Source organism: Nothoprocta perdicaria, unplaced genomic scaffold, assembly GCF_003342845.1.
Source record: "Nothoprocta perdicaria isolate Ctin4 unplaced genomic scaffold, notPer1 scaffold_42, whole genome shotgun sequence".
Classification (NCBI taxonomy): Eukaryota; Metazoa; Chordata; class Aves; order Tinamiformes; family Tinamidae; genus Nothoprocta; species Nothoprocta perdicaria.
The window spans coordinates 2,047,042-2,069,356 of NW_020455666.1; the positions used below are offsets into that span (position 1 = coordinate 2,047,042).

General features: G+C 40.6%; 1 protein-coding gene across 1 annotated transcript; it reads left to right on the top strand.

Moving 5' to 3' along the window:
- The first annotated feature begins 3,677 nt into the window (after nt 1–3,677).
- SLC6A1 (solute carrier family 6 member 1) lies at nt 3,678–21,648 on the top strand. The gene is made up of 14 exons (XM_026046080.1): nt 3,678–4,111; nt 4,544–4,675; nt 6,092–6,192; nt 6,730–6,839; nt 6,964–7,096; nt 8,027–8,161; nt 8,276–8,379; nt 8,716–8,840; nt 12,049–12,161; nt 13,982–14,113; nt 14,775–14,877; nt 16,098–16,198; nt 18,235–18,402; nt 19,414–21,648. The coding sequence occupies exons 1-14, from the start codon at nt 3,874–3,876 to the stop codon at nt 19,516–19,518; spliced, it is 1,800 nt and encodes a 599-aa protein (XP_025901865.1). The 5' UTR covers nt 3,678–3,873; the 3' UTR covers nt 19,519–21,648.
- The last annotated feature ends 667 nt before the right edge of the window (nt 21,649–22,315 follow it).

Sequence of the window (22,315 nt, forward strand, 5' to 3'; positions counted from 1 at the left end):
ACTTGTATTCAGACAGTGAGAAAGAAAAATGTTTTTATTAATGAAGTGTCACTGTCTGTGCTAGTGTCCCTCATTACCTTGGCTGCTTCGCATGCCTGGGCTGTGGGCCGCCTGCTGCTGCCAGGGCTGGGGCCTTACCCTCCTCTCAGCTCTGCAGCCAAGGAGGCCCTGTTGTGCACTGAGGAATGTGGTGGGAAGCGACCCTGCCCTTTCCAGTACTCCAGGGCTGGCAGGAGGGATCTGAGGCATCAAACTGACCTGTCCCAAGGCTCCTCCGTCTGACTGCCCACAGCACAACGCTGCATAGCAAGAGCGCTACCTGCTCTGGTGCCTGAAAACTGCCCTTAGTCTTTCATTTTCCCCAGACAACCCCCAGAGCTTACATAAGCCTCCCTGTCCTCTTCTATGTCAGGCCAATTTTAAATGTAAAGCCCAGTGATGTGAGATATTGCCTAATCGCATTAGCCTTCCAGGTAGCTCTGCTGCCCTGGCCCCCGCTCGTGTTCTAGAGCGCTCTATGGAGGCTGTGTGAAGGAAGCAGGTTGGAAGTTGGGGGCTGATCATCTTATTGAAGTTTTTTATCATTATCATGGGGGAAAATGTTTTGTAACATGGGACAATTGTAACTTTAAATAGGCTCATGAAACTTTTTCTCTTTGTCTGATACAGGTTCAGGCATAACTGTCCATACGTTCACATTCCTGCTGCTAAAGGCCCCAGTRTGGTCCCCAGCTGGCACCAGGGCAGTGGCAGGTCAGAGCAGATGCAACGAGGCTGGTCCCCACCTCTGCCCTGGAGAAGGAGCCTCTGCAGCATCCCTGGCATCAGTAGTATTTGAGTCTTCTCCAGGCTTGGAGTGTGTGCAATAAAGTGATAATTTAAACACCTCACACAGGCCAATGCTTTGTAACCAACACTTTCCATCCCTTTTAATATTGAAAATGCCAGACTTGACCTATTTTATTAGGGCATTTTGGGAAGCTTCTGTCAGCGTTCAGCATTACTTATAGTGCTGAACTGGGTCTGGGCAGCCTCCTCCCTGCAGGAGTGTCTCCACAAAAGCACAGCTTCTTTGCTTTACTGAAGGTTTTCTAGCTAATTCACTGGTTTGTCTTTGTCGCGGATTCTTAAACATGTTACTGAATGGAGGCATTAAGACTTACCTATGACTGCCCAGTTTGGTGGTGCTTTGCTCAAGCCTGGGGCTGCAAGAGCAGAGGCAGGTGCCTGGCGCTGCTGCCCTGCACAACCAGCTGCAGAGCGGGGAGAGCGCAGCGAGTTCCCGGGCCCAGCACTGTCCTTCCCTGCAGCACCTGCTGTGACCGTGGCACTTGAGGGAAATGGAGGAATTTCCTGCCCTTTTGCAGACTTGGGAGCTCCAAGACCAAATATGAATTTCAGCAAAAACAAAAAAAAAATCCAATGTAGTATAAATGAGGCTGATAAAAGTCCTAGAATGTCCCGAGACTCCTTTGCTTTCCTAGCCCCTCCTGCCTGAAGGCACAGCTTTTGCCTCGGAGCTTCTGCAGGAGCTGGCACGGCCAAACTACCCTCCTGAGGGAGCCTAGAGCAGTCAGCTTGGGTGAAAGACTCCTGGTGGGTGTTCATGTTTGGTTAGGCAAATTTCAGCCTTTGTTTTCCTCCAGAGGCCATGAAGATGCCAGGCTCTGATTTGCCATGGTGCTTTTTGATGGTGGCAGGAAGCTTTTCTTTCTAAAAGTTTTCACCAGCCTGATCGAGAGGGATGGGAGAGAAGGGGCCTAGTGGCTGCTTGCCTACCCTCCCACCCCCACCAAAGCTGACTGTGTTGAAGTAAGAGCTTCTATTTCATCTCAGACGTCAATACCCTTCATCTCTGATAGACCACAGTGCCAGCCATGTCTCACAGGAAGGAAAATTTTCCCAAGTCGAAAAACTGAAGTAAATACTTTCATTTAAATGATGGAGAAAACTGGCAATGGAAGGTCAAAGGAGATTGCCCCCAGTAAAAGCATGAAAGTGAGCATGGTTTAAAAATGAGCAAAAAGCAAGATCTGGTAGCTTGAGAACCCCATGTTCTGAAATCACATAGAATTTGGKATGTCTCAGCAGTGCTCTAAGAGGTTTGCTGATTTATCTTCAGGAGATGCCTATTTCCCAAGCAGCAACCACTAAGCAGAACTGGGCTGTGTCCAGGAATGGCAGCCACTGCTGCACGAAATTGGATGGGCTTGCACTGAAGTGCAGCACGAGTCTCAGATGCTGAGGACAGAGGATGTGAGAGGAGGGTCAAGGGGTAGTTTCCCATATTGAGTCTAGCCTTTAGGTAGGTCAGAGAAGTCTGTAAATAAAATTACTGCTGATCCTTGAGTGAGCTCCTGCTGGGCGTTGCTAGCAGTGCCATGCCTCGCTAGGAAGCAGCATTTGTGTAGCTTTGCAGTGCAACGTGTTTCTCCYGTGGCAAACTCCTGTTTGAGGACTGGTGACTGGCAGATTGGAAGCAGTGGAAACTGGAGGGACTAAGCAAGAAACTGGTTATGAGTGGGTGTAAACAGACACTAGCTCGCTGCTTCTTGCAGTTAAGTCGGGCTCTGGAAGTCTAGAGGATTTGCAAACACTTCAGAATTGACTGGAAATATTCCAGCTTATTTTTCATGATACTTATTTGCTTTCTTCATTCTCTTTTATTTAGAGTTGAATTCGTATAGAATTTTGATTTAGTATCAATAATTGCTGTTGAAAAGGCGTAAGAGTCCACAGCAGGAAAAAGAAACTATAGGATGATTACTGTAGCCTGTTTAACCCTGTACTTGCAATCTTACAGCATTAAGTTACAAGCAGTGTAAGACTAGTGAATCAATTTGTGTTTTGCTAACAACTAATTATAACTATGTGTGAAAGGTACATAATTGCACAGGATTATGTCCTGTTGCTTAAGATGGTTTATTGTTTAATCCATTTGGGATGAATGTTAGATAAATGTACACTTTTTGTGACTCCTTAAATTCACTCTTAYTGGTAGTACATACTTCTTGGTGGATGTAGTCATGGTGACTATGTTTTTGTAAATAAAGCAACTTCATAATCATGAGAATTTCCCTTCAGTTTTGTAAAAGTAGAGCAATTAAGTGGAATAGCTTAATTGTCCAAGTTCTTAAACTATTAAATAAAAATGTCATTACTGATGTATCTTTTCAAGAAACAGAAATATGCACTTGCCAATGGGAATGGTGCATCTCTGAAAAGACATTTGCACGTTTTTGCTGGCAGAGGTGCTCCAAGAAGCCTCTTGCCAAAGAACAAGGGCCAAGCGGAGCTTTCTTCAGTTATGAATGCCTAAGCTGCCTCCTTGCCAGCTTTCCCTGTGATCCCTTCTCTCCTGTGTGCTGTGGAGCCTAACGTAAACATACACTACATATGCTGCATTTTATTTAGTTTCCGTAGAGTCATGGGAGATCTATATGTAAACAATTGGTGTCTGTGCCTTGGAGATGTTTTGGTGTCGCCATATCAGTTTTGCTCTTCTTGCTACGGGGTCAATAAGAAAAGCGCCCCAGGGCAGAGCCAAGCGCCTAGAAAAGACACCCTCATTCTGAGGCTTTTGGCAACGAAGTCTCTGTGTGGCAGGTGTGTTTAAGCGGCCCACGGTGCTGCAGCAGCATCTCTGAACTGTGCAATCTTGTGTTTTGCAGGTGGCTCCCAAAGCTGGTGTGGGACCCACGGTAGCTACCAGGCCACGCCGGTGCTGGGGACGTGCAGRGGTTCTGCTCCGTTTTTCCTGCCAGGCCCGTGAGTCCCTAGCTGGGAACGGCGACCGCAAAGCTGCTGTCCACGTGGACCGGTGCCGAGATCTCCCGTCCGGCTGCCAGAGCGTCGCCAGCCAAACCCCGCGACATGGCCACCAACGGCACCAAGGTGGCAGACGGACAGATCTCCACGGAAGTCAGCGATGCTTCCATCACTAATGACAAGCCTAAAACCTTGGTAGTAAAAGTGCAGAAGAAGAAGACAGATCTTCCAGACCGAGATACTTGGAAAGGAAAATTTGACTTTCTTATGTCCTGTGTAGGTTATGCCATTGGCTTAGGGAATGTGTGGCGATTTCCGTATCTCTGTGGCAAGAATGGCGGAGGTATGCTTGCCGATTCCTTCTTACTTCTTGTGTTTTGGAACCCACTGTGAAAATTACCAATAAAAAAAAAATCTGTTTTTAATAGCTTTCTCATTTATACTGGTGGGTGTTTTGTTTCTGTGTTTTAAATGAGTGCAGAAGCTAGAAACAGCCAGCTCTGATTAAAGCCTTTAGGTTGCCTGTGTGCTGTTTTGATAGATGGAGTCCACAAAATACATCAGGCTTCTATTTTAGCTTTCTATTTAAGTTGCTTAAATGATGGGAAAACATATGCTTCTTCTTAAGATACTGTTTCAGAAAGGTGCTTCTCTCTGCAGTGTTATTCAGAGGGGAGGAAAAAAATGTGTTTATTCTCAAATATAAATATGGAAGCACTGGAAACAGCAGTACTTTTTTCCACTATAATAAATTTATTTTGTTATTTCTCTTTAGGTGCATTCTTGATCCCCTATTTTCTTACTTTAATTTTTGCTGGAGTGCCGCTATTTCTTTTGGAGTGTTCCCTTGGCCAGTATACATCTATAGGGGGCCTTGGAGTGTGGAAGCTTGCTCCCATGTTCAAAGGTACAGTATGAAATTGGATTACTTCACATTTCCTTCTGAGTTGCAGAAGTTGCACAAAATGTCAGTGCAAGCACAACATTTTGTTGTAGCTTCATTTTTTACTTAAAACAATTTTCCACAGAAACCTCTGGATTTCTGAGATGTAACTGGCAATTTTGGTACAGGTTAGACTGATATTCATTCTTAGGCATTAGATCCTCAACAAGCTTGTTTCTGAACTTTCATTTTTGGTAGAAACATATGCGAATACTGTTCCAAATAGCATTTTAAGTCTAGCAGTAACGGTCTGAGCAGGTATGAGGCTTCTGTGCTTAGCCACTGCGTTAAAATATTCTTTCTATTCCAGGTCAAAAGAGTCTCTGTCCCCCTTTTTTTCTGTATTTCAGTGCAAAAGTTAGACAATATCAAAGATGGTAATTTCATGCTAAATTATGCAAGATAAAGTCACTCTATGCTTAAGTTATTCCCTATTCCGGGCTTCTGATGACTGTAACCTCTGAGGTTTGGTCCGGATTCTGCACAGTGCTCACACTCTGTTCTTTCCATCCTCTAATCCCCTCTTGACACTTGAGAGCTCCYGAACTGAATTCTGAACCAGCAGAGAAACAAGTAACATATTATTAGTTAACCATTGCTTCATACACACAGTAGCAATAATAGTTTTCACAGGGTGAGCTAAACATTTTTTTGAGTAGATTTTGTTCTAGGAAATTTTGTTTTGGGAAAACCTAGACAGGCTTAAAAAAAATTCTCATAGCTAAGTTTTGTAATTTTGCTGGAGTTACTAATGTGTAGGGGGCCTAATTCCATCTGTAGTCTTTGCTTGGCCTTATGCTGAATATCTTGAGCAACTCTCCCCGCTTAATGCCATGTAGCAATTGCCACCAGGCTGAATATTCTACAATGCCTCTAACATCTTGGTATGGACTAGAAGAGAAGGTTGTCTCATTGGGGAACCCTGACTGACTTCTTGAGGCTGAGATGGAGTAGCGTTACATGTAGCACTAACACTTTTGCTGGTGTGGCAAAGGGCCCACTGCTCGTGTAACTCCTACACAGCTTGTGTGAACCTGCCTGAAGCTTCTGTGAGACTGGTGCTTCAGACAGTGAGGTGAGTTATCTCTCTGCTCTGGAAGGAAAAGAAATCCTGTAAAATCACAGGCAGCAAAAGCTGAGACTGCTTGCTGAAGCACATCAGGAACACCAGGAGTGAGCTTAGGGATGAACAAACTGTCACCCAAATTAGTGACCTTTTTATGATGGTACTTCTAAAATTCAAACTCAATTTCTRTGGATTTTAGTAAATGGTGCCTACCCTGTATGTTGCATTTACTCTGCCAAACTGGCAGAACTCTGTAAGAGACCTGAACTATCGTTTGTACAAACGTTGCTGCAAGTCAGTTTGTTTCTTTCTAGGTGTTGGACTAGCTGCTGCAGTCCTTTCTTTCTGGCTAAATATTTACTACATCGTGATTATCTCCTGGGCTATATACTACCTGTACAACTCCTTCACCACTGTAAGTGCACGCTGGGTGGGACAATCAACGTGGGATAGAAAATTGAAGAAAACCACTCCATTCAAAGAATGTCAGTGGAGAAACAAACTAAAAGCTTGTTTTGGAGCCATGTGCTTCTCTCTATTCCCCTATTTGTTTCAATTTTCTCCATTTTCTSAAGGCTCATGGCTACCCACCTTTCAGGAGCCTCCTTTCAGCTTCACTTACACTAGTGCTGCTCATCCTGACAATGCTCTCAAGACCCATGTATCACTTTGTAACCAGTCATCCCCTTGAGAGAAATGCTAGAGTATAATAGATTTCAGCAGTAACCACTAGAATGCTTTTGGAAAAAGGAAGAAATATTTTCATATCTGATTCACATACTTGATACAAAGTTAAACAGCTTATGGGGCAGGTGTGCACCCCAGCATGATCAGTACAGGACAGGGCTTGAATAGGTCTCAATTCAACTGACACTTCTAGTAAAGAGAGAGATTCCTGAAATGATGCTCACTTTAAAAGTGTGTGTGTGTGTTTTTCTTCTTCCTTAAACAGACTCTTCCTTGGAAACACTGTGAGAACCCATGGAACACTGACCGCTGCTTCTCCAACTATACCTTAGCAAACACTACCAACATGACAAGTGCCGTGGTTGAATTTTGGGAGTAAGCTGAGAAAAAAATTTCTCTATAACATTTTGGGGCATATTCAAGGTTCAGCATGTTGTATTCGTGTACTGCTTTCTGAATTAGCAGCTGTCAAATGCACTATTCTCTTTGCTGATTCTAGACGCAACATGCACCAAATGACTGATGGATTGGAAAAACCAGGGCAAATCCGATGGCCACTAGCAATTACTCTGGCAATTGCCTGGATTCTGGTGTATTTTTGTATCTGGAAGGGGGTAGGCTGGACTGGAAAGGTAAGATTAAATACTGCTGCAAATACATTACAAATGTCTATTTTGCTCAAATATCCTGAAAATTTGTGATGTAAGAGACACAAGAGGCAGTCTTGCTGGAAAAACTCCCTGAAGAATTGCGTTGTTCTCCTACTTGCACTGATGCAGCTCTGTGTTCTTGAAAGCTGGCTCCTCTGTAGCTAGCTCGGACTACAGCCTAGGATGATGCGCTTACATATAGCCACTCCATAAGTGCTTAGCTTTGCCAGAGTTATATTAAATTGCCTAAAAATATGTCTGCTCATTCCAGCAGATATACAAACATTGTATCTAGCTTTGAGAGCAGTGGTTTACATACAGAATTTCAGCCCTAGCTGCCTCATTTCTCCTATCTGCAAAGAAGGTGGCAAAATGAAGGTTGCTTTGGAATCTGCCTTTATAGTGACTTTTTATAGGGCTTTTGAAAAGGTAAGAGAATAGGAGCCAGTGTAACAATTCTATCTATAAACAGAGATGGAGAGTATGGAGAATATAAGACAAGCTGAGAGCAAAAGGACAACTGATATGCTACACGGACTAGTGGAACAGTGAACCCTGTGCTTTTGGGAGCTCCTCCTGTTGGAGTTAAAACAAAACAAAACAAAACAAAAAAACAGAAACATGAGACATGAGCACTTGGTGCAAAACCATCCTGACCCACTTAGCTCCCCTCCAGGAAGGTGCTCTGCCAGGCTTGCCTGTCCTGTGGCCTACCATGGTGCTTAGGACATTCTTCTCTCAGGGCTGCCCCTGCTGTGCTAAGCTTCCCCAAAAGAAAAGCTGCAATTTTTAACAGACTGCCTCAGTTGCTGTTATGGTAGTTTGGGGAAGCAAATGTTTTCTGAAGAGATATCATGCATGGACCTTTCTTCTTTCTACATTCACTCACAATGTCTTGTTTCTTCACATTAGGTGGTGTATTTCTCTGCTACTTATCCCTATGTTATGCTGCTTATCTTGTTCTTCCGTGGTGTAACACTGCCTGGAGCAAAGGAAGGCATTTTATTCTATATAACTCCCAACTTCAGTAAGCTTTCTGACTCTGAGGTAAATATTTAATCCCTGTAAACAGAAGTGTCATTGCTAATTGCTCCTGTTTCAGAAATAYGATCTCTTCCTCAAGTGCAGAGATTTTTTTAAAAAATTATTTCCTGCAATCAGGTTTGGCTGGATGCTGCCACACAGATTTTCTTCTCCTATGGTCTGGGCCTAGGGTCGCTGATTGCCCTTGGGAGCTACAACCCTTTCCACAACAATGTTTACAGGTAAGCAGCTGACTGCACATGCTAGACCAGCACCTGCCTCTTTTAGCTGGAGCTGCATTCTGGCTTTCTGGCTACTACATCAGTGTAAAGTATAGTCTCCAATTTAAAAAGTAAATATTCTAACTAGGAATGAGTTAGATAGAAACAAGATGTATGTCATTTATACTAATGAGAGATACGTCTTGTTCAGTGTGAAATGGAGCCCAGACTATGAAATTATGAAGCCATAAATCATGAAACTTAGTCACAAGAGCCTCTCCACAGGGCAGCAGTGCTATACTGATGTACAGCAGCATTACTTTACCTACTGCTTAAAGCACCTTACCTTTGTTTCAGGGATTCCATCATAGTCTGCTGCATAAATTCATGCACAAGCATGTTTGCTGGCTTTGTCATCTTCTCCATTGTTGGATTCATGGCAAATGTCACAAAGAGACCTATTGCAGATGTTGCAGCATCAGGTATATGATATATCTTTCTCTAAGATGTTTGGTGGCATCAAGTTTTGTTTGTGTGTTGCATCCAACTGATTGATATAAGTGTTGAAACTCCTTCCTCCAATGAGTCCTCAGCTCCTGCTTATTTCAGTGGCCCTGACTGCAACCATGAGAGCCTTGCTCCAAACCTTCAAAGCAGCACCAGCAAAATCACTTAACGCTGAATAGTTTGTTGGCCTAAGTAGAGTTTGCAAACGTTTGGGTGGAGGACAGTCAGTTAGGACCTGCCTGGGGCTAACGGGAGGAGCGCAACAAATTCTGCATCCGGAGAGTGTGGTTGCGTGTGGTGGCAGCACAGTGGGCTGCTACTGCAGTGCTCAGCTGTGGCAGTCAGATCATGGGCCTCTTGCTGCTGCAATTGTTCAGCAAGCTGAAAGAAGGAATAACTGTCATTAACTTGAGGAAAATATACTCTACAATTTTGTTAGGGATTTAAATTCATTTTACTGTTTTGTAAAGTTGAGCCCTTTGAGGCAAATCCTTTTCTTATCTGTCCACAACTATAGCTATGAGTCAACTCCTGGTCTTGGTTGCGGATGCAGTATTATCCTTTTAGCTGGAACGGTGAGTTTTCTGTGGCAGGATTCTGTCTACTTCGTTTGCTGTTACTGAACTTTCTTCCAGATGAACAGGCTTTCAGTAGCAGAGCAGATGGCTGCCCTAACCCAGCTGTTGTACCAGACACTCATTTTGCAGTTCTGGCCACAGGGAGGGTTTTAATAACTGAAGCTTGGTATATTGTCACTGGTGGGCAAAACAGGTCTTACCAGCAAACATATCCCATTGAGGAAATAATCTCTGCCTTTGTTAACTAAGGGAATTTAACCCCCAAGAATAATCTGTAACATAATACACATGCAAAGAACTTAGCAAAGAAAAAATGTGATGGCTACAGAGGTGTCAAAAATGCTCTGGAGTCAAGGGTATCTGAAATAAGCTGTTTCAGTGTATGTGTTTGGTATAGATGTAATTATATAAAGACCTGCAAACAAAGCAATTTTAAGCTCCTAAATATCTTTTAAGGTATCTAACAGTCTTTTCAAAGATGCTTATGACCTTCTGTGGACGCTAATTCCAACGGGTATTTGGCAATCTGACCCCTTAATAAAGGGTCAGATTAATTTCTCCTACTAAATTCAGAAAACTGTGTATTCTTTTAGTATCGTGAGGCACGTTGTTTTGCAGCTCTTTTACAGTTTTGTGAGTTAACCTAAACTAACATGTATCAGGGCTCTTATTCTCAGAATGTAAGATAAAAGTTTGCAAATGCTTTGCTGATCTCTTCCTTTCTAGTACACAACATTTCTGTTCATCTTTAGAGCGTACTAGAAACTTGAACTAAAAGGACCCACAGTGCTAGGCTATCCCTATAGGTTTCAGTTTAAAATGTTGAGTTTCAAGTGAACCTAGATACTCTTTAAGGCAAATCTGGGCCAGATTATGCAATGGAGCAGCATGAGTTTTGCCTTCTCCCCCTTCATTTGGACATATCTCCTGATATATTTTGAATTTTCCTGAAGGTCAAAAGAAATGAAAGCAGTTAAACATGCGTAGCTGTTATAACAAAATGGAAGCTGTTGTCAGTATGCTCAATAAAATGAGTAACTTAACTGCAAAAAGCAGATCTGTATCTTTCCAGGTTTGCCTGGAGGATTCCWGGATTCAGAAACTTGAAAGTCACCAGGTATACTTGGAAGATGCAAACTGATACAACTAGGAGCCCCAGGGTGTGCAGCTGGCTGGCTTGTCTCTCTCCTCAGGGACCGCAAAGGCTAGAGCAGTGACAATCGTTGGCTTGTGTTTTTGTGCATGCGCCCTATTAGTACCAAACAGTCAGGTTTGCCTGTATATGTTTGCATGTATATTCACCTCTGTGTAGTCAGCCTTGGAACACAGGACGATCAGTCACTTCCACTTGCTGAAATAACCTCAGGTTGATTAAGGTCATCTGATTTTGAAAGGTGTAACTCCTTCACAGAGTAAAATAGCATCTGCTCCCAGCTTTTTCTCCCTCAGGCCCATCAACCAATTCTTAGCAGTATCTAATAGCTTCTTTTGTCTGCATATAGAGAAAAAGAAAGAGGATATCAGTAACATTGTAATATAACTGTCTCCTTAGAGAAAGTTTTATGTTTTAAAAATAATTCAGGCTAGCATCTCAATAATTAACATCCTTAATATTTCTGAGAGTCAGTTTTATGGGAAAAAGTGAAAGGGTCTTTTTTCAGTTAGATAAGGTAACATGAACAGCAAACTTTAAGTAGAACTGCTTTCTTATTTTTCTGTAACCTAGCATCTTCCACAAATAACTGCTTTCACAGATAACTATCTCCGCAAATGGTAGGGAGCTGGCTACTCTGAAATTCTGCAGATCTGGGTGTGTTTATTTGGTCTTCTTTTTGGGCTACCTGTTGGACTGTCCAATTGTTGGTTTCTGACTACATTCTTCTCAGTGAGGAATATTAATTTGGGGTTCCTTTTCCACTCATCCACAATTTTCATGAAATTTCTAATTGCTACCTCTGGAAAGTCTACTTCCATCAGATTTGGCTAAAAATTTTCAGTAGATGCAAAAGTTGCTAAGTGCACAGGCAGAGGACACAAGAAATTGATACTTTTCTTTGGAAATTAGACTAAATCTGCCATGGCAGTCAACTCTTTTGGCTGGCTAGGAGAATGCAGCAGTTGAGTGATGTACGTGCTGTGACTCGCAGTGTTTGGAGAATGGCTAGAGACGAGGTGGGAATGGACTAGATCAGAGCCATGCTGCTTTCTAAGGTTAAGTAAGGTCTCAATACTGGTACAAAAAAAAAGCAGACTAGCTCTTCTCATCTCATCTGGCACTGCCTGTCCTTTTTCCTCTCCAAAGTCTCACATTTTTTGATTACCAGCCACTGGATTCTGAAGAAGTTATTTATCATTCCTAGGAAGTAATGATGTAATTACCTATCCACAAGTAGTCATARAAGTTTTCATAGAGTTGTAGAATACCTGACTATTAAGATTCTATGTCAGTCATCAAGGACAATAAATCTACCAACTATGTATACAATGATGGGAAATAATAGCAGGAATTTCCTGAGAATTCCCATTTGGAGATGTCTACCACCACAAGCAAAATAATCTTAGTGCCCAGTCACACTGATGTCGTCTCTCCTATTTCTCCTACCAGGTCCAGGACTGGCCTTCCTAGCTTACCCAGAAGCGGTTACTCAGTTACCAATTTCTCCTTTGTGGGCAATACTCTTCTTCTCCATGTTGCTTATGCTGGGAATCGACAGTCAGGTAAAAGTGGTGTAAAAATTACCAGTGATGGTGAAGGCTGCCGCAGCAGCGCAGCAGGAGGTGGCCTCTTGCTGTTGGCAGGGCCGGATGGTTTCTGCAGTAATGACAGGGCTAATGAGGAAAAGAATAACAGGAGTTTGCTGGGGTCAGAAGCTGGTACTAAGGCACTTCTTTGTGAATGGTGGCAGCATACAGAAAATATGCAGCAGTCTGGAGGCAAAAGTAACTTTCTCTGAAATCTAACCATGTAGCTAACATGTAGCATGTTCTGAAACCCTTACCCAGGGGTAAGAGCCAATGCTTTTGTTGATTTAAGCCTCAGTTGAGATTTGTAGATGGCAGCTGCTGGAAACTACAGGTTTTGCAAATCCAAATGAGAAGATATTCTCCAAAATAACTGTCTAAATGTGTAATAATAATAAAAACTAGAAAATTTTACTGCAGAAGAGCAACAACAAAAACTTTCAGGTACAAGAAAAATGACCTCATGTGGTAGAAGGACTATGCCCAAGAAAAGTATCAATTAATCACTAATCCACGGAATATGGTAACCCCTGTGAGGCAGTGGTCATGCTTGCAAAGGGGCTGCTTCCGAGAGCTGTGTCAAGGAGGTCCTTTCCCTTCCCAAATGTTTGGTCGCCTGAGTGTGACCAGCCATGCACAGCAGTCAATCCACCTGCAAACCTGCGTTGCCAAACTAGCCACCCCATGTCAGTTGTTGGCACAATCTTGACAGCGCATTAAGGAATAGGCAGAGTTACTGCTTTAGTACAGAACTAGTCTTTTGATAGAGTAAAACTATGTTTTTTCTACAAATCCAAATTGGCTTCAGCCTGTGAAGCAAAATGCAAAAATGCAAGGGGGTATTTCATCCCCCCAATTTCATGAAAAGAAATTGAAAATTCATATTTTCTATTTCCTTGTTTTTCAGGAGCTTCAGGCTTGACAATAAAACCTATTGCTCAGTCTAGGGGGAAGCTACTGTGAAATTAATTGAGTCAAAAATATTCTCGCAAGAACCTGACTCTAGGCAACTAACTGCTGAGGAAGGTAGTCTAATATTATTAAAAACAAGATATGTCTACAGGCTGTCAGGCTTTCCTCATTTCCTATTAATCACTGAAAAATTTCATGCTCTATAATTCATTGGAAGAACTACAAATATTGGTTAAATTCTGACTGCAGCCCTGCAAATTCTGCAGATTTTTCATTATTTCAGCTATCATAATGAAAACATTTATTATAGTATATGGTTCTCCACGTGGCACTTCGAGAACCACATGTCATTAGTGTAGCTCCAGAAAAAATCAATGCAATGGTAAGATTTTCAATTTATAACATGCGAGAATCAATCTTGGGGAGAAAACACCATTATAGAAAATCCTGGATTTACTCTACTAAGCAATAATTTCTTAAGACTGTTTTACTTTACTTTTTTAGTTTTGTTTCTATTGGCTTTCATGCACGTGAGTAAAGCCATAGAAAAGATACATATAAATTTTTGCAGGATCTGTGGTCAAAGACTACACTGTGGGCAAATCATAAAAAAAAGAGTGCTTTATCTTAGCACTAAAGGACATATTAGTTCTTAATTTTGAATTTGCAGGTTTTTCTAGCTGGGAATATTATTTTGCAGACCTTTTTAGACAGAAACAGAGTATTCAGAAGTGCTGCTTCCACAGAAGTCAAGTGAGTTTTTCCTTTATCATTTAGTGGATGCAGCTGTTGGCTGTCAATGAGCACTCTGAAAACTTCCCCCTAAGCAGAATCCTGCAGTCGCAGCGCCGGGCACTGCATTTCACTTGTGGCTTCTCTTGCAGTTCTGCACTGTGGAAGGCTTCATCACGGCGCTTGTGGATGAATTTCCAAAGCTGCTGCGCAACCGAAGGGAAATCTTCATTGCCGTTGTGTGCATCGTTTCCTACCTGATAGGACTGTCCAACATCACTCAGGTATGTTCTGTAGAACACACCTATAGTTATGCTATGTCTGCCTATAGCAACAAGGTCCCCAGCACTGCCTCTTGCGCTGGATTGGAAATTATTAAGACTGAAGATTTTTGTCACTTCCACTGCACATTTATTGCTTTATTGCTGTGTGTGTGTCTGGAACTACACAAGGCTTAGGAAAGGTGGGTGTGTTTCTCCACGAGCACCACCCCAGCTCTAGCACTAACATTATCTGAAGACTTCAGGCAGTGGCCTGTAGCTTGTGAGTGCAAAAGCCTGTAGTCAGTGGATGCAGTGAGGGTCACTCAGTGGTTCATGTGACAAGAAAATTCCAGCACCTGGGAGCCAAGAAACGGTAGCCTGAGGGTTCCCATTGCTCCCGCTCATCTATTACTCTGCACATAAGCCACAGGGAATGATTGAACTCTTGGCCAAGAAGGAGCTAACCTCCTCAAACCAGCTAACTGAATTCTAGCAGTAATCTGGATTTCTGCCAGTATTAATCTCAAGTGTTGTAAGTCTTAATTAATGTTAGCAAGTTAAAATGAATATGTTTTTAAGGTATTTATTACTGTTAGTTAAGGAAGAGTAGCTTGCATGTTAATCTGTCTTGAAACACAAATGCTTCGTATTTGTTTTACGATTTCCTTCCTATATATTACAGGGTGGAATCTATGTGTTCAAGCTTTTTGACTACTACTCAGCCAGTGGAATGAGTCTCTTGTTCCTTGTATTCTTTGAGTGCATCTCTATATCCTGGTGCTATGGTAAGTGATGCTTTCTTGTTTTTTTCCACAGTTTACCACATCATAAGGATATTTCAATTGCTAATTTGTTCTTTTGTGTGTGTGCATAGTAAGGATGGAAATAAAATTTGGGTTGCTTTTTGTACTTGCTTTTGTTCTCTGCTGAGGACTTGAGTGACTCAAGGAYGGTACTCCCGCCTCTTTAAAGTACCCTATGCATCACACTGGGAATCCTTAGATGCTGAATGCCCCCCAAAAAAGAGGAGGCATGTCCCTTCCCCACCTCTTCAGAAGCCTAGATCTTCAGATGTATTTAGGTACTGCTGTTCTCAACATTACAAACTCCAAGAGACCTACATTTCACTTCCAGAAATGATGCTGGCACTCTGGAGTCTTGCAGTTAAGGGCTCGACTTTTTGGCTAATTGTATTGCCTCAAAATGTCCAGAAGTTGGGCTGACAGTCCATGGTTATAAAGACAATCTATCTATTTATCTATCTATCTATATGTTTATATTGTATTCTTGCCCCAGTACATGTGCATTTAACCTTAGCTCTGTGTTAGGTAGTCTAGGGACATTGTTCCAGAAATGKTAAAGAACGGCTTTGAATTACAAATTACAATTAAAAACTGACTCAGAAATAGATAAATAGAGCTTTTACACAGAAATTAAATACAAGACTGTAAGTAGTATGATAGATAAATGTTTTGGAAAACGATGGGGGATTGGTAATAACAACCAATAGCAGGACTTTGCTTTCAGACATGGCTGTGCATGGCTCTTGTGCATCGGTACCAATACCGATGAGACTGGGCTGCTGGTTAAGGCAGGGAGAGTTGGGGTTTTTTTGGTTTTGGTTTTTTTTTTTTTTTTTTTACATCTTCTTTGCAAAATACCACTCTAAGTTTCTCAAGATTAGACAATAATAAAAAGACTTAAAATTGAAATTAACTCAGGATATTTCATTACAAAAGACCTTCAATGAGACTTTCTCAAAGTTGGCATGAGTATATTTTACTGGTAGATAATGAATTAATTACAATACCATAGGATGAGAAGAAAGCAAAGAATTAGTGCTCCTGAGTTTGCATATATATTTCCTGTACATACAGGTAAAAAGTAATATCAGAGCTTGTATAGGCATGTTTAGGACAGTCTTTCAGACTTTAAGGAAACTGAAACTTTCTGTTGAATCAGTTATCTGATAAATTTCTATACTGTTTCTAACTCCCATGTTTAGGTGTTAACAGATTTTATGACAACATCCAGGAGATGGTGGGATACAGACCCTGCATCTGGTGGAAACTCTGCTGGTCTTTCTTTACTCCTATCATTGTGGCAGTAAGAAACAAACTTTTTATTAAATGTTCTGGACAATATAAATAATGTGAACCATGTGTGTTGCAATTTCCGGCCCATTAGGATCCCACTGATTCTGACCTCATTCCTTATTTAAAGATGTAATTTTACAGAGGTAAAACAGGCAAAAATGGTATCATTTTTGGCACATTATGGCACAGAGGAAGCCTGACCCCTAAGAAAATGTCTTGCACAATTTCAAGATTTTTATTAATTCTCTAGAAATGGTAACTAATCAAGGGCTCAGTTGATTAACAGAGATAGAAAACTATGACACACACATAAATATGCAGGAAACAGTCAAAATAGAGGGTTTATCGATCTCTCTGAAGACTGAAACTTCCACATACACAAAAAGGTTCACTTCATATAAACAGGCTCATGGAGTTCTGTGTAACATATTACCCAGTCTACACTATATTACGATGGAATTTTCCAGCAAGCTTTGCAAGGATTTTGTGCACTGAGAACTATAGGTCGGTCTTTTACAAAGATTCTAAGCCTTATCCTGTTAAACCCATATAGCATATTATAGAAAATAATAAATATTATGGAAATTTGAAGTTCCAACACATAATGTAGCAAAGCCAATTGCAATATAGAAATGTAGCTACGTAGAGCTATGTAGACATTGCTATACGTGACACAAAACTTCTCACTCACTGATATTTCTCTACTATTCTAATTCACCACAGATCATCAAAAAGCAAACACACAGCACTGAAGACAGCCACAAATGCTGTTTCTATGGAGGCCTCCTTGATTTATCCCTACCCAAATGAATCTTTTCATCTTTTGAAAAAAACTGTCCAGAAAAAAAWATATATATTTTGCTTACCTCAGTAGTATGACAGGAAAAGGAAGAAGATACTGGGTGTAACTTAGCAAATCTCTTCTGTCCTTTAAAGTCTTTGAGTGAATCTGTTGAGTCCCAGCCCCGAGGTGGTGCTGATGCAAGAGCAGCTGCCCTCCACTTGCTGCTCGCAGGGTTCAGCCAGGATCAGAGGGAGTCTTCCTCCTCCTGCTGATTCAGCTATGCAGGTCTGACACAAGCTGTTTTAGACATTTGCTGGGACAGAAGTCTCCCTAGAGAACYTGAAGGAAAAAAAATACTATGTTTTCAGGTAATATTTGAAAAACAATATAAACCCACAGCCCACAATTGATGCAGTTCAATGCTACAGAGTATAGGTATTCTTGGGGAAGTATCCTTAAATCCTCATCTTTCCCAATAGCCCCCTTCCCTCTGATTCTGTGCAGGTTGTCTGAGGACTCTGCTAGTACCAGTGGATTCCAGGTACTAGCACACATGGATAATCTGAGATGCAGGTTATGTATGTGAAAAATGCAGCAAAAATGTTAATTTTGGTAACAAGCTGTTTGGGAAACTATCTACTTATCTATCGTTATTGAAAGATTCAAATTGGTCCTTGCATTTCATAAGACCAGGTCTGTTACAGAGGCAAATCCACAGCCACTAGCTGAGCTGCAGGTAGCAAATGACTGAACTCCTCTCCCATGAGGAGAGCTCAGAAGACTGAAGAGTATCGAAGTCTCCGGGCCTGGCCCTCCGAGGTGCTGATACCAGAGACGTCATCACAGGCCCAGGTTCTGAAAAGCTGAGCGTTGGGTATCTCTGTTAACCTGTGTGGTAGAGCTGCACTGAAACTATTATTAAATTGCTTGATTTAATGAAACATTAAACAATTTCACAACTACAGATTTTACAATGCAGTTATTTGCACATTCCCGCACTAGAGGATTATCTAGTGGCAATTCAGCACGTGCCACGTGCTGACRTGTGCCTGTTTTCTAAAGTTCTCCACATGGAAGGCCAGGCTGCAGGCCCCTCTACAAGCTAGTGCCTACAGGCCTATCATTAGGGAGCAAGAAGCCTTTCTCTCTACCCCGAGGTAGAAGCAGTCCTGGGACTGAGGTCCAAGTGAACCCCAAAGAATTCCTGCACACAGAGCAGTGGGAAGCTCATCCAAACCCTTTTCTGCCATTGTATTTTTCAGGGAGTGTTCATCTTCAGCGCTGTCCAAATGACTCCTCTCACGATGGGAAGTTATGTTTTCCCAAAATGGGGCCAAGGGGTTGGCTGGTTCATGGCTTTGTCTTCCATGGTACTGATACCGGGCTACATGGCATACATGTTCCTTACCCTGAAAGGCTCCTTAAAACAGGTATGTGTCTCTGTTTCCTGCCTTCATGATTCCATTTTGCAAGACTGAACACTGACAAAAAAAAAAAAAGAAAAAAAAGTTGGGAATTATTTCTAGTTATATAGTTTACAGTTACACAGTTATTGATGCTTCCCATATCAGGGTTTCTTGTATGGCTTAAATCGATCTTAAGAGCTTCATGGAGATACTGCTGAAATAGCGTGAAATGCTACCGGGGTTCTTGATCAGTTCACACTGTTATCACATACCACTACGATGCTTTATTTTCTACATCTTTATTTTCTACATCCCTCAGTTTTCTCTCTCCAGACAATGATCCCATTTGGTGTATGAAAGACACTGCTGCAGCATGAGTGCTGAAACATGCATCTCTGTCGTCCAAGACTGTGTGAACCAAAGCTTGTCAAAATGATGTGGAGTTTCTGGAATACTCTGAGATAGCTGACACAGCCATCCTTGCAGAGAGACACATGACCTTAAGCAGAGCTGACTGGTAAAGCCCCATGAACTGCTCAGCTCTGGATCCAAACACTCATCCTCAGCAAGTTTGAAAAGACTAAGCAATATTTCACAGAAGTCTAGAAAAGATTTTCTGTTTGAAATATACTTGCTCTTAGCTCGTGCTTTTTGAATGTATTTCCCTTGTTCCAAGGCAAATAATAAATAATACTTAAATAGAGACAGATCATGGGCTCCTAGCAGACTTCCTCCTCTCCTGCCTCATCCCGCAGTCTGGCAAAACTAACCATGCTGAGATCTCAATGCCTGGTGGCACCTACTATTTTGTGCTTTCAGCAAAACATCATGTTTAGAACAGACCTAGGACTGTCTTAAAACATTTACAGACAGACTGTAAATATTGATTTGGAGTAGGCAAAACTCTTCACTGTAGCCACAATACCTGGAAGGAGGTGTTTAAGGGGTTGCCTTAAAACAAAACAAAACAAAAAAACCCGAAAATCCACAGAAACACCCGTTGACCGTTTTATTTCTGTGTTTTGTTTTAAACAGCGCATCCAAGTAATGATCCAGCCAAGCGAAGACATCAGCCATCCTGAAAATGCGCCAGATCAGGCCCAACAGAGCAACTCTGCAAACAAAGAAGCCTATATCTAAACTTCCATATTGTAAAAGTACCAATGCTACTCCAGAAAAACAAAAAATATGGTTGAATATGACCACAAATTTATGTCTGAGAATATAATTACCTACCTCTAGTGGCAAAAAAAACAAAAAAAAAAAAAAAAAAGAAAAGAAAAAAGAAAAAAAGGTCATCTCCACTGTAAGGGAATCGCCATGAGTATGATCCAACCATTGTGTGAGCTCAGACATTGACAGTGTTTTGTGTTCTCTGGCAATCCACAGACTGTTGATATTTTTATCCTTTCACATTAATAGATGCATATCTCGGAATTTGTAAACTAATGTGCAAGACCTTTTTAATCTACCTTTTAGCACAACAATTTGAAGTTTTGTGCTGCTGATTTTTAGTAGTTTATCAGTATTTCTTACTGCTGAATCCCAAGACTGTTATTTCTGATTTTGCAGGAGTAAAATTAAATTTGAAATTGTTTTGTACACAGGAATGAAGTATTTTGTAAACAGGTGATTTCCAGTGGACAAAAGTCTGCCCTTAAAATTTGTTCCAGTAAATGCCATTTGCAGGGGAGAGACTTCTTTCAGTTAACTTGGAGTCATGGCAGATACAGCTTTTTTAAATGTTCCTAAAGCAAGTTAAGTTATATGGCTATTTGTAGCAATACAGTATAGAATGGCTATAAACAAAATCTCTACCTAGTCTTTCAGGATAATTTTTGTGTAAAAAGATTAATTTGTTTTAAACTAAAATATACTATTTCTTACAGAAAGAACATATTTTTGTTTGTGAATTAATACTACATGAATTGCAGCTTTTAGAGGCAAAAATACAAATTCTAACTTCGTAGCAACATGAACAGTAAGATCCAACTCCTAATAGCTCCTAAAGATTCCCAGGAAAAAAAAGTATTTGCAGTTCAAGCTCAGAGGACTTGAGCTGCACTATCATTGTTATAGCATTATTACATTGCCACCAAAATAGAAACCAAAACAATGGCTTAAAGATTGAAGCTTATCCTTGTAATTCTAATTTGAGATTTAATTGATGACTCTTCTGTTTAACCTGTTAAAGGACTTTAACAGTTTCTAATAAGCAAATTATAAAAGATGGATCTTCAGCACTTTGAAAACATTTTATTTTATTTACCTATTATTTGTGATGATGAAGGCATGAGGAAAAGCTATTTCAAAAAAAATCTCCACTCTCGGCTCTATCTGTATTCGCCACACAGCTGCAAAGCCCATTCAGCTAATGGGGTTTTTCCCTGTGTGGAGAATGCACCAGGTAGCTCTGTTCGGTATTTCTTGTTTGGCAGCTATAAGACAGACACAAAGGATTATGGAAAATGAAGTATTTGATGTTTGATTGTAAATGACTTTGACAGAACTGTGCAATGAAACATGCTTTTCAGCAACTTTTTGTGCAACGTACAATGTTAGATAGCACAATTTATGTAGAACTACTACGTGAAAAACATGTTAACTGTGAATGTTGGGTTTTTTGTTGTTTTTGTCTGAAGGTGACAAACATATGTTCTTGCAATAAGGTATTCTCAGAATGTCAAGCACATTATTGTAGAAATAATATATATATAATATACATGTATTTCAAACTACATCATAAAACTGTATTGTTTGGTAGATTCTAAACTGTTTCATACATAGATCAAATGTAAAATATTCTGAAATCTAAACTACATCCTAAATGGCTATAGCTGAAATGCAGAAGTCCTGTAAGTCTTTGGGATTTAGAGGAAAAAAATACATCCCACACACACATTATACATGATACATACACATTATAATTGTGAAATTCATTAGACTAAGGATAAAGATTCCAGCTTTCTCTTTCTTGTTTAATGTAATCAAGTCCCATGTTGTTCTAAGAAAAATGCAGTATTTAATGTTTGATTGTAAACAATTATGACAGATGTTTGACAGACCTGCTCTGTAGCAAAAAGCTGTACAAACGTTATCACATAGCACAAAATAGTGTTGTAGAACTACTGTGTGTAAACTGTGAATAGCTGTATCCTTTTTGTAGTACTTGCCCTGAAAAAAAAGAATTATTGTATGATCATATATGCTTTTTGCAATAAGGAATTATCTGAACACCAAGCAAATCTATCTCTATATAAAATATATATGTAATATATACATATTCAAAAATATATACAGAGCCTGTTTAAAAGAGTACAGTATTATTTAGTAAATTTCAACCTGTTCTATGGACCAAATGTAAAATATTTATAAATTAAGATGCATTTTAAATGTCTATAAATGGTGTCATACTTAAAGCACGATTGTTATGTAAGTTTCCAAGAGTTTAGAGGAAAAAAGAATAAAGATTATATTATACAGTAAATTCAGAATTATGCCTTCATTGGACAAAACCAACATGTTACTTTTTTGTTTTATGAAACAAGCTCTAAATATTTCAAATATATAATAATATTAATAATACTGTTTTTAAATATCAAGGCCCCATATTACACCTGATGTGTGTGTTTATGTGTGTTTATGTGTGTTTATGTGTTATTATTTAGCTGGTATGTGCATAGTGTTATACAGTGAGCTTAACAGGAGAGAGGAGCGTGTTCCTGACCCAGTAAATGTGGGCTGTAGCAGCAGGACATGTTGTCTCTGAGGCCCCTCTGCAGCACTGCATATGCGCTGTGGCAGCTCGCGGGAAGGTGAGCCTTGACAAGTCCTTAAGCTATAATTAAAAAAAACAATTTCATAACTCCCCCAATAATCGTGCAGACATTCAGATGATAAAGTTCATTTATTAAACTTCATCAGATGTGCTTTGCCA

What these genes read in the sequence shown, in the direction of transcription:
- SLC6A1 (XM_026046080.1), top strand. Translation starts at nt 3,874, where the DNA reads ATGGCCACCAACGGCACCAAGGTGGCAGACGGACAGATCTCCACGGAA. An exon ending in GTAAGCTTTCTGACTCTGAG is followed by an intron (nt 8,162 to 8,275) that starts GTAAATATTTAA and finishes TCCTGCAATCAG; the next exon opens with GTTTGGCTGGATGCTGCCAC. An exon ending in CTCTATATCCTGGTGCTATG is followed by an intron (nt 14,878 to 16,097) that starts GTAAGTGATGCT and finishes TCCCATGTTTAG; the next exon opens with GTGTTAACAGATTTTATGAC.